At 39.0% G+C, this 14,397-nt stretch overlaps 2 protein-coding genes across 2 annotated transcripts in view; both read left to right on the top strand.

Annotated features, from left to right (window-relative positions):
* LOC140927842 (uncharacterized skeletal organic matrix protein 7-like) lies at window positions 1-8,472 on the top strand. The gene is made up of 5 exons (XM_073377526.1): window positions 1-163; window positions 4,897-5,155; window positions 6,391-6,915; window positions 7,183-7,731; window positions 7,994-8,472. Exons 1-5 carry the CDS (start codon window positions 79-81, stop codon window positions 8,286-8,288), a joined length of 1,713 nt encoding a protein of 570 aa, XP_073233627.1. The 5' UTR covers window positions 1-78; the 3' UTR covers window positions 8,289-8,472.
* Window positions 8,473-14,032: 5,560 nt separating this feature from the next.
* Window positions 14,033-14,397, top strand: part of LOC140925694 (uncharacterized) — a 32,384-nt gene continuing 32,019 nt past the window's right edge. Inside the window, exon 1 of the mRNA XM_073375593.1 lies at window positions 14,033-14,299. Within this exon, the coding sequence (XP_073231694.1) occupies window positions 14,033-14,299 (267 nt within the window). The remainder of the gene's footprint in view (window positions 14,300-14,397) is intronic.

The raw sequence follows: 14,397 nt of genomic DNA on the forward strand, positions 1-14,397 counted from the left end.
TCAGTAGAGATATTCATTATGTAAGAAAGTTCTAAGCTACAGTTCACTTGTTTCATTGCCTCGTCTGCTCGGAAAAGCATGCGTTACGTCTCGCTAATTGCGTTGGCCTTTTTGCTGGCGAAAGTTGGCGACGCAAATTGCCAATGTGATTGTCCTGAAGCAGGTAAGTTTCATGAATGCCTTTAAATTCCTTTTTCATCCAGTACCCGTAAAATTTCGAGCTCAGAAGTACTAGTAACACGTGTTGGCAACTTATAGTTACTTTTTTTGCATAAGAGCGACCTCAACTGATATATTCATCGAGGCAAATTGTATCCTTCTGAGGCAACCTAATGGAAGATCTTGACTATTAATCATATTTTTCGGTAATACGTCAGGGGTACCCAACGACAATTTTCGGAAAATATCTGTTCGGAAGACGATTTGAGATCTAGAATTTTCGGAACATTTGTTTAAAATATCTTGCTTGCCTGCCTCTCCTAGGATTTTCGAACATTTTAAAAAAGGTATAATTGCCTATTTTTAACGGATTTTTACCCTAAAAAGGTCACCTAGGATTTTCTGGAGCCTTTTTTACAGGCTAGAATTTTCGAAAAGGTAGGTTTTGATCCCTATAATTTTCGGGTCACTAGACTTTCAGCTAGGAAATCCGAACAGATGAAAAATTTTTAGGGGATAAAAATATGCCTATATCTACCGTTTAAATACTAAAATACCTTTAAAAATGCTATGTTTAAGTGGTTTTGAACTATATTCTCGTTGGGTGCCTCTGGTACGTTTAACTGCTTGAACAGCTGAGTTAATCATTAGTAGTTATAAAAACTCTCTTTCAAAATCACTCATTCAATCATTTTCGCTCGTTTAATATTCTCACCAAATCATTGGTATTTCCTATGAGGTTTTAAATTTAAACGTGTATAGCTCGCCATCATTTTTGGATTTTGCATTTTTAAAATATCCCCTCTTATTGCAAATTTTAGAAATAATCGAAATGCTAATTTTTAATTCAATAGATGCTTTAGTCAAACTATCGAAAATTTGTTTTTCTTTCGTTCCAATATTTTTTGAAATAATTGATTTATTATTGGATTTATTTTGATTTTCTTTTGGTGTGAGAAGTTGTAAAGTTTTGATTTTATTATTTGTCTTAGAATTATCTTTATGATCTATCTGTAATCCTTTTGGTTTTAAACCATTAAAACACTCCCAAACAAATCGGTGAATTTTCCATCATATATGTAAACTTGGCAATGACCACTTTTACAATTTATTCCTGGTTTCAATTCTCTTTTGGTTTTAGTGTTGATTATTTCTCCTGATTTTGACGCGGCATAATTTTGAAACAGGGGATGGACGTAGTATTTAGTTGTAATCTTTACTGTTTTCTTTTCGGGGCATACAGTTTCCATACATATTAAATGATTGCAAATCCTTAAATTATAATTCAATTTTATTTTTTCTGAAAAAAATGTATATTTAGTAATTAAATATGATTTGATGCGAATTACATTATTTGAATGCGCGTGAGAATGATTGAATGAGTGATTTTGAAAGAGAGTTTTTATAACTACTATCATCACATCTATGGCGTCGTTGACTTCAATCATCAATCATCTGAATAATTTTATTGGCAGTTTATAGATTTATATATTTATATATTTGGCACGTACTCTGACACAATTTCGGAAACTATGATAATAAAAAAAGAAGTCATTAACCTATTAAGATGTTCTTAAATTAAGGCCTCTATAAGAAAAGGGATTTTTTTGATGTGAAAGGCTGATGGAAACCACAGAAGAAAAAAAAACCCTGAAACTGGCAAAGGTAGCGCTCAGTTGGATAGCTAGGGCTCGAAGAGTCATCCTAACTTTTAAATCTAAATACAGTGGCCAATTTAATTGGTAATCAATTCGGCTTAAAAGTAACAAAATTATTAAAATAATCATGTGTTAGGTTGGAAAATAGAGCTAATCATCATAAAATATAAAATAGGCTCAGCGGAAGTGAAAATCAAACATGAAAAAATGACAACTTGCTTGACGGTGGGTCACAGCTCAATGAACCTCAACTATACGTCAAATCTTCTTGTCTGTTAAGAGCTTAACATCTTTTCATTGTTTATTAAAAAAAAATTGACTATTTTTTTAAACCTAAGTTTCTGATGAACAAAGTTATCATTTAGACAGCGCATTCACAGAAAGGAACTCACCTCGCAGTGAAGGATGAAGCAAAAACCACTAGTTGCGAGGTTAGGGTTGACGAATTATTAAAATTCCCTCTTCGGTCTAAATGCAAATGCATAAACGTACTGTGTTTCAAAATAAAGTAAAGTGTAACAGGGCAAAATTTTCTTCATAACTTATCGTCAAATAGTGATATGGTAGGAACTAGATTTACTCGAATAAATGCCGCACCCAATTAGAACGAGGTGTTGTTTATTCTAGGGTAATATGAAAAAAACCAAGCTAGGTACAACTTTTAAGTCTTCATAGTCTATCACCATCCAGACAATTAATACGATTCTACCCCAGCAAAAAAGCGAGACAAAGGAACTCTTAACATTTTTCTGTTGTGCCCTGAAGAGTCTCTCTTGGTTTTGGATAATACAGTACAACCCTGGTAACTCGAGTTCTGAAGGGAAACGAAAAACGGTTCGAGTTAGCGATGGTTCGAGTAAGCGGAGTAGATTGAATCTTCAATATCTCATGTTACTATTGAATGTTTGCTGATATTTCAGCACTTCATTACACAGCAGATTGCCAATTAAACTTATCTCATCAGAAATTGCAACGCGATTATGCATCTCTATGATCATGATAATACAGTCGGGAAATGACTGTCAAATACGTACCCCGTTCGTTGTAGTTGCTAAAAAAAAGTGCTGTAGTGTTAGTTTTAGGGATTTTACCGATTGCACGACAAGGAAAAGATAATGGGATGGCATCCTTAGTCAGTTCCAAGAACCAGGATTCGAGCTCAGGGATCGAGGTAAAGTTTGATCAAAGGAAACGAAATTTAGTTCGAGTCAGCGGGGAGTACCAGATATATGAGTTCGAGTTGTCCAAAAAAAAGAACGTGACTGAAAAGGAGGGTCTAATCCAAGGGAAGTGGGGCTTAGTTGGACGGTTAGCGGGGAGTTCGCGTTATCCGAGTTCGAGTTACCCGAGTCTAACTGTATTTACAAATGATTGACTCTACGTCTAATTTTAATATCAGTAATTTTAAAAATGGATTTTTGAAATAAATGCCGTCCCCAAAAAACGCCGCGAAGTTTTATCGAAAAATTACGGCATACCAGGCTCTTTTAATTTGCAAGTGGTTCAATTTTTAAAATCATTGACTTCCTATCTTTTTGGGGCCAATTACGTCATTCGCCGACAGAGTGAGATCTTATAAATTGTGTCGATTTCCTCCAATACCCGAGTTAAAAAACGAACCAAAAGGAGACTTGAATACAAGTCCAATTAAAGGCTTTTCATCGAAAATAGAAGAAGTGCTAGCCCTAGCTTTCAATAAGAGCGTCAAGGAGGGAAAAATACACTGAAAATAAAGAAAGGCGGGATTTTCCGAAGTGTTTCGTGTTCGGTACGGACACGTCCTTATGAAGTCAATTGTTTCCAACTTGCTTGAATTTTGATAAGTTTCATCGGTGGATTTACGCGGCATAGTTAATCGAACGAAACCGAACCAAAAATCAGCCTTTATCCATCGCTTCCAGAATTGTAGTTTTACGCTGGGTTTCACTCTTTCCGCTCTCTCCCGGCAACATCTTACCTTTGTTCTCGTGTTTAAAATTTAAGCTAACACATAACTTACTTGTTAACCGCAACGACTTGTGTGAAACTAAATGAAACTTGTTCTGTGTTTAGTTGTTGTTGAAACTTCGATTTTTGAATGTTCCATTATATATATGGTCCATTGATTGTGTTCCACTGGTAAAAGTTTTAAGTAAGTTCGATTATGTTTGATTACCGAACCCAATAGAAGTCAATCGAACGATTGGAGTTTGATTGGGTCGATTACCCAACGTTCGATTGACTACGCCGCAATTTACCACGATATGGTGTCTAGATCAGATGCGCCGCTTCAGTAAGCGGCGCATCAAGACTGACGATTCGAGAAGACTCGAGAAAAGCGCAATGAAAGTCAGCACAAATTCGCGTAGATCACCGTTTCAATAAATTGGACTTCTGTGCTACCCCGGAGTGCTACAGTCAGTCTTTCGGGTCTTCGGCAACTTGCTTATAGCGCTGATTACCAAAGTTGCAGAGCGAGTAAGGGCACTTTTTGTCATTCCAAGCGAAGTGCGATCGCGTAAAATAAACCACATTGGGATCATCAAAACTTAAAGGAAAAGTCGTCAAAGGAGATAACGAGGTATATTATTTTAGTGCTGATAAGTTAGGCTACTTTATGACTCAGACAAAACAACCTTTCTATCGATACTGTAAATCAACATATCTTTTCTACTTTACAGATAAGAGTCTCTTTTTATATAGATGAACTTAATGGGGTGAGTGCGCGCTTTCAATCTCACCCGGATGCTGCGGAAGTTGGTTGCTGGAATTGTTATGCCGGTGGCTAGCTGGTCCCATTAGGTGAAGAAAAAAAAAAGAGAACATGAATGAGTGGCATGCAAGCCTCAAGAACCAGCACAAAAACAAACAATGTCACAATGTATATTTTTTTCCAGGGCTAAAACGAAAAAAGCAGTCAAGGATACAACATCATGCCCGGGGTTTTCTCGTTTTTTTTCTTCCCATGGGAGAAAGCTGGGTCACAGAGTGGGATACCTGAAAAAGAACACTACTACCCTCCTCCGATCCTTGAAAATGCTTTCTTAATCACCGACAAATAGGCAAAGCGTAAATTTTTGCTTTCATATCCTTGAAACAGACAAGTTCTCAGTAGCCGCTGTAGTGGACTGTACAAGCCTGGTGAAATCATTTCCGGTCAATTTATACTACACACTCAACACACAAGCCACCCTCAATCAGTTGTGCCGAGTCCTGGCTGATCCTTCTGAAGAATCGCAGACGTATACCGTGTCAGCGGAGCTCTTTAACAAGGCTGGATGGAAAGGAATACACAGTGGACATCTGGGATTGCTGTTCAATGTTGTAGATGAATACAACTTTGATTTCGTTTACCTTAGGTAAATCTTTTGCTCACAGACTTCCCAAAATTCACACAATGAGTTTGTTGGGGTTGCGGAAACCATTGTTGGTTCGCTTTGCGTTTTTCCATTCTTTTGTTTTACGTCATTAGGTGATTGCACCCGTCCACAACACCAAGAAACTACTGGAACGTTGTTGTCCTTGCTTTTCATGATTTAAACAGGATAACTCTATGAAAAGGAAGTGGTTTCATCCATGGTGTTGAAAAAGAGCGTTTTCACATAACGTCACGGCGGCCATATTGGTGTTCCATAACAATAAAACGGCGGCCATGTTGGTGTACCAAGAAAATCCTCATGGAGTTGAACTCTTTTCTCATGTAAATGCTTTAATCTTTTGTTCCAGTAAATAAGCATAGCTGATGGACACGTGAGTGAAAACGCTCTATTATGAGTCACCTTCGTCCCCAGGGTTTTTTTCATGGTCCCGGGGGACGAGGTTGAATATGAGTCACCAGCATTATCGAGCATTATCATGTCAAGATAAAGTGTACAATTCATTGCCGGACCAGACCTTGAGATAAGGGGGGACCGGTCATCGAGACTGTTAGATAAGGGGGTTGGGAGGAAAAATTTTTCGGCCCTTCGGGCCTCATTTTGGTCCAAAAATAAGGGGCCCCTCCCCTGGACCGCCACTGCAGTTATTTGACTTTTTTTGCAAAGTGTAACACGTAACCTTGCCTGTTGCATAATGAACAGAGAAAAAAAAATCTAAATTTCAGTATGTGCTCACTTTCGTTTTCCTCCTTCCCATCAACCCAAATAAAGACGACTAAGGACGAGTCAGGGCCTGCAAGTCAACTAATCAAAAGCTATTGTAATGTATAATTTCGATTTTGTGAAAAAAACTAGCGAAGCGTCTGTAAAGTATATTACTCGCAATAGGACGGCAGGAAGAAGGGGATGGCAAACGTTTGTGTTTGACAAACCTAACAAGGCTATTACCTACGTGTTTTGTCCTGACCTTCACTTAACATTAATGTTTTCTGGTCTTTTACAAAAAGATCTGTTTGAATGAAGGTGAAGTTTGGCGGAAGGTTTTTTTCGAACAAAATTACTGTTACGTTTCTCACACAAGGATTGCCGTCTTCTTTCCTTTCCCGTCCTATTGCAAAAGTTTAGTATTGGCCCAGAAAGGGACGTTTTTCTGTACGTATGCATCAGTTATCGAATTGATTTACTAATTGCAAAATATCCTACAACTTACTATTCAGACCTCACTCTTCCAGTGGATGTTATCAGACTGGATACATGGCCAGTGGCAAGCTGACGTTTGTGAAGAGTGCTGCGTGTTCTAATGGACCTCCAAAAGGTGGAGTCTGGTTCCCTGTCTCAGTCACGGTGAACGGCCAAGATGCACAAGTATACCACAGTGGGGTCCTGGTGGCGACCACCAAGCCTCATTTCCCTCCTAAGGCCTGGGGAGGAGTGTTCGCTTATAACGGTTACAAAAATGTGATCCTCTTCAGAAATTTCACAACTGGCCCTATCGTTCACGTCAGCAAGAGATGTAAACGCGTGGTTGACTTGCCAGGATACACTGAAGTGGATGCTGCCCACGGAATTTGGCCGAAAGATGGCTTCTGTCAAGTAGCTTACCTTAGAGACAGCAGTACATCAAGTTATCAGCTCTCAGTCGATATGTACAACTTCATGGGATGGCGAGGAGCCAACTCTGGTCACCTAGGAGTGTTTTTAAACGCCGAAGATCAAGACAACTATGACTTCGTCTATTTTAGGTTTGTTGCAATTTATAGACGCATAAGAGGGAAATTGTCGGTATGTTGATTTCAAACCAGAGCCAGAGCGGCAATCTCAATTTTTCAAAACCATCTTACGACCAGTTCTGTTTACGGAAATGATTTTGGGGTGTTAGAAATTCTATAAAAACGATGGGGAGTGCCATATTAGCTGACGTTTTCGTGACTCAGTTATGCAATAAGCCTTTTACTGGTCTTATAATCGCACTCGCTTAATTTTATGTATTGTTTCTTTTTATTTCTCAGGCCTCATTCATCCAGCTTATGTTTTCAGACGGGTTACGTTTACAAAGGTCAACCAAAATTTGACGGAGCAAAGTCCGCCTCTTGCCCCAACGGTCCCCCTAAGGGAGCAGAATGGTTCAACATCAGGGTGGTAGTGTCGAACTCCACACCTGCCGGGGAAGTGAAGGTCTACCTGAAAGGAACATTGGTGACGTCATTCAACCCACGCTATCCAATCAGAAAACGTGGTGGTGTCTTGGTTGCCAATGGGTACAAAAATGTGGTGTATTACAAGAACTTTAAGTTCCTCTCTGGTCCTATCATTCACGTCAGCAAGAGATGCAAACGCGTGGTTGACTTGCCAGGATACACTGAAGTGGATGCTGCCCACGGAATTTGGCCGAAAGATGGCTTCTGTCAAGTAGCTTACCTTAGAGACAGCAGTACATCAAGTTATCAGCTCTCAGTCGATATGTACAACTTCATGGGATGGCGAGGAGCCAACTCTGGTCACCTAGGAGTGTTTTTAAACGCCGAAGATCAAGACAACTATGACTTCGTCTATTTTAGGTTTGTTGCAATTTATAGACGCATAAGAGGGAAATTGTCGGTATGTTGATTTCAAACCAGAGCCAGAGCGGCAATCTCAATTTTTCAAAACCATCTTACGACCAGTTCTGTTTACGGAAATGATTTCAGGGTATTAGAAATTCTATAAAAAAGATGGGGAGTGCTGTATTAGCTGACATGCTCGTGACTCGGTTATGCAATAAGCCTTTTAGGTTTAGTCGCATTTCCTTAATTTTACTTATTGTTTCTTTTTATTTCCCAGGCCTCATTCATCCAGCTTATGTTTTCAGACGGGTTACGTTTACAAAGGTCAACCAAAATTTGACGGAGCAAAGTCCGCCTCTTGCCCCAACGGTCCCCCCAAGGGAGCAGAATGGTTCAACATCAGGGTGGTAGTGTCAAAGAACTCCAATCCTGCCGGGGAAGGGAAGGTCTACCTGAAAGGAACATTGGTGACATCATTCAACCTGCGCCATCCAATCAGAAAACGTGGTGGTGTCTTGGTTGCCAATGGTTACAATAATGTGGTGTATTACAAGAACTTCAAGTTGTTGTAAGGAAGTTTGTTGTGTCAACATAAAGAACGGCTTCTTCAAACAAAGGCTTAATAACAGTTAGATTTAACAGGGCTAAAACCATATACAACTGTAGTGTCGATCACTTGTGGTTAGGCATCGAGGATAACAAGTTGCAGCTTACTTTCAAATGTCGTTGAAAGGATTAAAAAGAAAATATAAAGCCTTTGTGTAAAGCTCTGTGGAATCATTTGTCTTTTAGTGCAACTACAGATCACTATACTATATAGAGGAGAAGTGATGACCTCAAAAAAACAAATTTTGTGAAAATATGGGACTGGTTAGCATATACAGGAAAAACAAGATGAAAAATACCCAGCTGCTGAAAATCAGCCCGTTAGTGCAAATTGGTGGAGAGATATAAGTACTGTAATACTCTGATGACTTTCCACTGAATACTGCTAAGATTGACTTGGATCGTAAGCGTCCAGGCCTATTTTAGAAGGATTTATAATAATTGAACTAATCGGAGCAAAAACGGTGTGAAAAAAGAAAAATGTGCTTATTACCACTTTATGCAAGAATCTGTTAAAACTAACTTACGAAAATGATGGTTGTTACTTGCGGCTTTTTACTGTATCGCAGAAACCGCGAGTTACATGCACTTTCCATAATCGGTTTAAATTATCAAGATAAAAAAAAAAGATTTACAAGATTTCATCTTTACGGCAAGCTGCAAGCTGACAAAAAAAGTTTCAACTCTCGACACGATGTGATTAAACAATAATTCAAAAGATTTTGACTATGAGCGGAAAACAATCAATCGTCAAGCCAGCACGAACGTTTAATTTAATTAACACGATGGTCAGAAATAGGTGTTTTTCCTCCCACATAGGTCACAGAGACGTGAAGAATTTTCCAAATGGCATAAAACTTGGCAGGATTGTTGCTTGAGAGATTCTACATCTTTTGGTGGCAGTTTGACAGTCTTGATGGACATTGTGACGTCACAAATAGTTTCCAAATTTGGTGCCAAAATTTATAATTAAGAAAATCGTCAGAAAAACCACATAGAGGTGTTCTGTGATCAGAGTAAAGCTTTCCAGTGAAAACGCCGTTAAAATCCATTAAAACGGGACAAAGTTACAAGCTATTTTGTGACTGACATTAAAAGAAGTAATTTAAAGAATTTAATTGTTTTGTTACCTTATATGGTAAAACTTTAGGGAGGTTTCTAGTTCAAGACAATAAATGGAAGTTAAAAGAAAAATAGCGGATAACACAGTGGAGAAAATTTGTAGTTTTTTTGAATTTGGGACTCTATAGGTATTTTCACTTGTGACGTCATCAACACGTAAATATGACGTCAACATGGTATGAAATGACATAACATGGAACCTGACACCCCATCTCCCAAATTTAAAAAACTACAAATTTGCTTTTATGCATGGTTCGCTTAGTCTCCTTACTGTTCCGTTTAATAAGCTGGAGTTTAAATACCCCTAAAGTTTGACCATATATGGTTAATTCCATACATTTGGCGGGAAATTTAAAAATCTTTAGTTAGCTCTAACTTTGCAACAATTTAACGGATTTAAGTGGGTTTTCACCAGGAAGCTCCGTTTTTTTATAGACTTCATTTATAAAGTTATTTAAGTCAAATAATTAATTCCAAATTTTAGCGCCATGTTTCAACGTCACTTCTGACGTCATGCTGTCAATCAAAAATATAAAACTACCATCAATACATGTGGACTTTCTTTTACTATGTTCCTGCCAAGTTTCATCTCATTCGGAATATTTCGTAATCATCTATGTGTCTCTAATGAGCCATGTGGGAGGAAAAACACCCATTTCTGACCATCGTCTTTAGCGGGAACTTCGCCTTCATTTCTTCCAAACTCTTATATTTGTTCACCATGTCGGTGAAGCTGGATTCGTCTTTTTCTCTTGCTCTTTCCGCCTAGTTCCTTGCTTTTTTCTATTCGTCACTTCGTTCTTTGCGTTGGTGTGAGTAAATGAATCAGCTCTTTCCTGAAAAGCTTTACCAATATTCCCCCGTCCTTTCAGAGGTTTCTTCTTTTTGTTATCCTAAATAGCCGCTGGTAAATTGGCTTTCGCTACCGCAGGCTCATTATAGTATTTATTCACGTTTGAAGAAATGGGTGGAAACTTTCTTTGTTTTTGACGATCAGTTTTACCAAGATTTCGCTGAGCTGGTAGCTCCGCTGAAAATGTCCTCTTTTCGTCCGCGGCCCGAACTGTCCACGCGATCTTTGCTCGGTACCCTCTTCACAAATGCATTTCGTCCTGCCACGGTGATGCAGATTTCTTTAAGCCGTTTATCGTGAACATTGAGGGGAAGGTTCCGCACGCAAAGTTTAAAGCCAAAATGTAGAAACATTTCGTTCTTACTTAGAAGCAAACAAACGCGATGAGTGGTTTGTTATTAGTTACACAAACACGCGCGAATTTACGAAAAAAATTCCCCGTTATTATATGACGCGTAATGACTTGTACGGCCCCACGCGTTATTTCGTTGGAAAACCATACGGAAAAAAATCCTCTATGAGAACCGCAAGTGTCAAGTGATGGGGCCGGGGAAACGCTTACGGCTCTGCTAGAAAAGCGTATTGATCGACAGAAAAACTTAAAAACACAACGGTCATATGATAAAATGCTTATTGCTTATATCTGGCTCTCGGTCAGGACGACGGACCTCGAGTCAAATATTTTCCCGTTCGGCCCTCCCACTCAGTCAATAAGTACATATTATTTACGCGTGTTCGTACTGGTGGAATAGACCGCATGTAATAAAGCATGAGGGATGCGTGCTTTCATTAAATATGGAATTGTAATGAACTCAATTCGGCCAATAACAGCGCGAGCATTTTTCTCAAAATTTTACTCGCGGCTTTTTTGGGCTGATTTTGCTATCTATCAACCTCAAAACTGTACCAACACCAGAAAAAAATGAAATGAAAACTGAGGACTTAAATCAGACAAAAAAAAACTAGTTTAAAACTCCGTAGCCGAAATACCTGTAACTGAGGCAAAAATCACGAACATTAAACCCACCGAAATCAAAACCATGAGAGATCAATCCAATCACTGTTTCTCAAATATAACGATACAAATATTTTTTCAAATCGGCACTCTAAATCCCATGAAACTAAAGAACGCTTCTGACTCTAATAATTTCATGTTACCTTTTTTCGAGCATTGCAAGCTTTACCAATCTATTGGATATCTAATCACGCACAACCAACAATTGCATGATTCATTCCCTCTAACAGAAGAGACCTTTAGATTCTAGGACGAGAACGACTACGAGTACGAGATTTGACTTAACGTTTTTTCGCATATTCTCAAATTATAGACAAGGAAAGCTTCATTGCACTTCTTTTTCACCCAAAAAATTAGCACTGTTATCTTTGCTGAAGGAGCTTGTGACATCTCCCGGCCACAAAAAATGATAAAAACTCTAAATTGTTTCCATTACCACGACAAAACTCGTAGTAGAATGACTACTGCAATCATGATTTTACCGCCAAAATGACGCTGGTTCATGCGTGAGCAGTATTTAGTATTGAGAAAATCTCGTACTCGTAGTCCTACTCGTCTCAGAATCTAAAGGTCTCTAAAAACTAGCGTTCGAAACGGTGGCTGTTCAATCTTTTTCACGACAGTAAACGGATTTCATCATAGCAGGCACCCGCGATGACACGCAAGGCGTGGCTATCTTGCGAGATTTCCCGAAAATTGTGTACCGTAACGCTGGTGAATATGCAACACACACTTGTTTTAATTCCTTACATTAGAGACCTCTAGATTCGAGGACGAATTGAAAGAGAGTTTAAGCAAAGACGTTTCTGTACGAGGAACGTCATTCGGAAGGGGACTTTAATTGTTCCAGCAGAAAAAGGTTCTGCCTAAATTTTCATGGAAATCGTCTCTATAAGAGTAAAGACACTTAGCCATAAAAATTTGATAGCGTCAAAGCATATTAAAAGGAAAAAAAGGGCCTTATTTCCGGGTGACCTGAGTCGATCAATAACGCCTTTGCTTAAGCTCACAAACGTTTCTTTCGCGTATACACAGCTCACCATTATCCTAAAGAATCATTTCGCATCGAAGAAAATGGTTATCACCGAAAGATACAGATTCCTCAACCGTACACAACGCGAAGGCCAGAGTGTCACAGCGCTCGCTGCTAACCTAAAACATCTGGCTTCAACTTGACAGTTCGGCAATCACCTGAATGAAGCTTTACGCGATCGTTTCGTCTTTGGTCTTCGCAGAAAGGAGACACAAAACAAACTGCTAACTGAGGAACACACCTTCGATGCAGCACTGAAAGTCGCCCGCCCTCAGCGCCGAAGCTGCCGAAAAAGATGTTGCTGCATTTTCGCTCGATGCTTTAGCTTCTGTCAAAGCTAGAAAAACTAACTATACGAGAGAACGACTCAGTGAAGAACTGACAATTTGACTAACAATAGACGACTGTTTAACTGTGACAATAGACGGATCGAAACGCAACAATTACTGATTACGACTCTTCATAGCCAATAACATCACGGCTTAACTGACAGACGACCAATAACATCGCGACGTAATTGACCAATCAGATCAATAACCAGAGTACGTACATGTACATTTTTTTTCTTTCTTTCTTAATATTGATTTGTGGAAAACCTGCAAAATAGCTTTAGCTAAGTGTTTCTCCCACGTTAAATAAAGATTATGTTATGTTATGTTATGTTATGTGATACAACTCACTTTGACTTTGAAGATGACTACCGCACAGGTTGCCGAAACGTCAGTCACTGTCAACAACAACAGTCCTATTCAGGACTACGTTCACCCGGACGATCAAACTCAACCTACTATTTAAAAATAATAATGATAATGATGAAATATAATAAAAAAATTAAAAAGATATATTTTATGATTAATAAAAAAGGACATGAGGAAAAATAACAACAGCAAAGAAAAAAAATTACAGTTTCGGCGGTACCGAAGCCCGAACGGAAGGTGTCGAAAGGGGAGGGGGATATATAATAGTCCCTGTTTAAAATTAATTAAAGCTAATGTGAAAGAAATAAAGTCGAAACAAGGATGTGTGGTTTCCCCTGGGAAGGCTTTTTAATTATTATTATTAATTTGTTGCTACACTATACGGAACGGGAATCATGTCCATTTGGCCGCATCCTCTCGTGTAGTATTATTGTAAAGCTTTGTGTTATTAACTGAAACTGAGTTATCTAAATTATTTGAAAATATTTGTCTTTGTAAACTTTGCTCGGGTTTGCATCAAACGAACTCAAGGTCTGCGTGGGTGGTACTCCCATATATGGGCTAGACAGGCAAGTGTCACCCGATAATGTATGGCTTTTGTTAGGGTTTCCACCCTTAAATAGGGTATAGGTTTTGCCCTTGTTGGGGCTGTATTTGCAGTGTGATCCTCAGTAGGAGAAAGCACCTTGGAGTATTATAGGGAATGCTGGGAACGAAGGAAGTGCATTTTGCTAGTTTACTAACTTCCCTCGATACAATGCGTTCCCAACAAAGTTGTCCCAGAGGTGACCTGGAACTGGTCTGATCATAATTAGCGCTAGAAATGGATTATTGCCCATTTATGTCGACAGGAAGAGTCGACGGATGGGTGGGAGTATACTGTAGTTTCTGAGGGGCGATTCCTTTCAGTTTTAATGATTTTTCACTTCTACTCTTGTATAAAATGATTCAGACCGTACTGCGCCGGTGGATGTTACCAGAATGGATACATGAAAGGTGGAAAGTTGACCTTTGTTCAGACTTCTACTTGTCCTAATGGACCTCCCAAAGGTGGTGTATGGTTTCCAGTCTCAGTCGCAGTTCACGGTCAAGACATACAAGTGTACCTCAGTGGGGTCCTGGTGAAGTCCATCAAGTCCCATTTCGCTCCAAGGACCTGGGGAGGAGTTTTCACTTTTCATGGTTACAAAAACGAGGTCCTCTTCAGGAAATTCCGAATTGCGCATCAAACGTACATCACTAAGAGATGCCCAAAGGTAGTGTGAAACACCTATGACACAAAAGCGGTACTTGACGCCAGTCAATGACACAATAAGAAATTAGTATCATCAACGACTTTGTGTTACAAAGCCAT

Source organism: Porites lutea, chromosome 2 (genome assembly GCF_958299795.1).
Source record: "Porites lutea chromosome 2, jaPorLute2.1, whole genome shotgun sequence".
Classification (NCBI taxonomy): Eukaryota; Metazoa; Cnidaria; class Anthozoa; order Scleractinia; family Poritidae; genus Porites; species Porites lutea.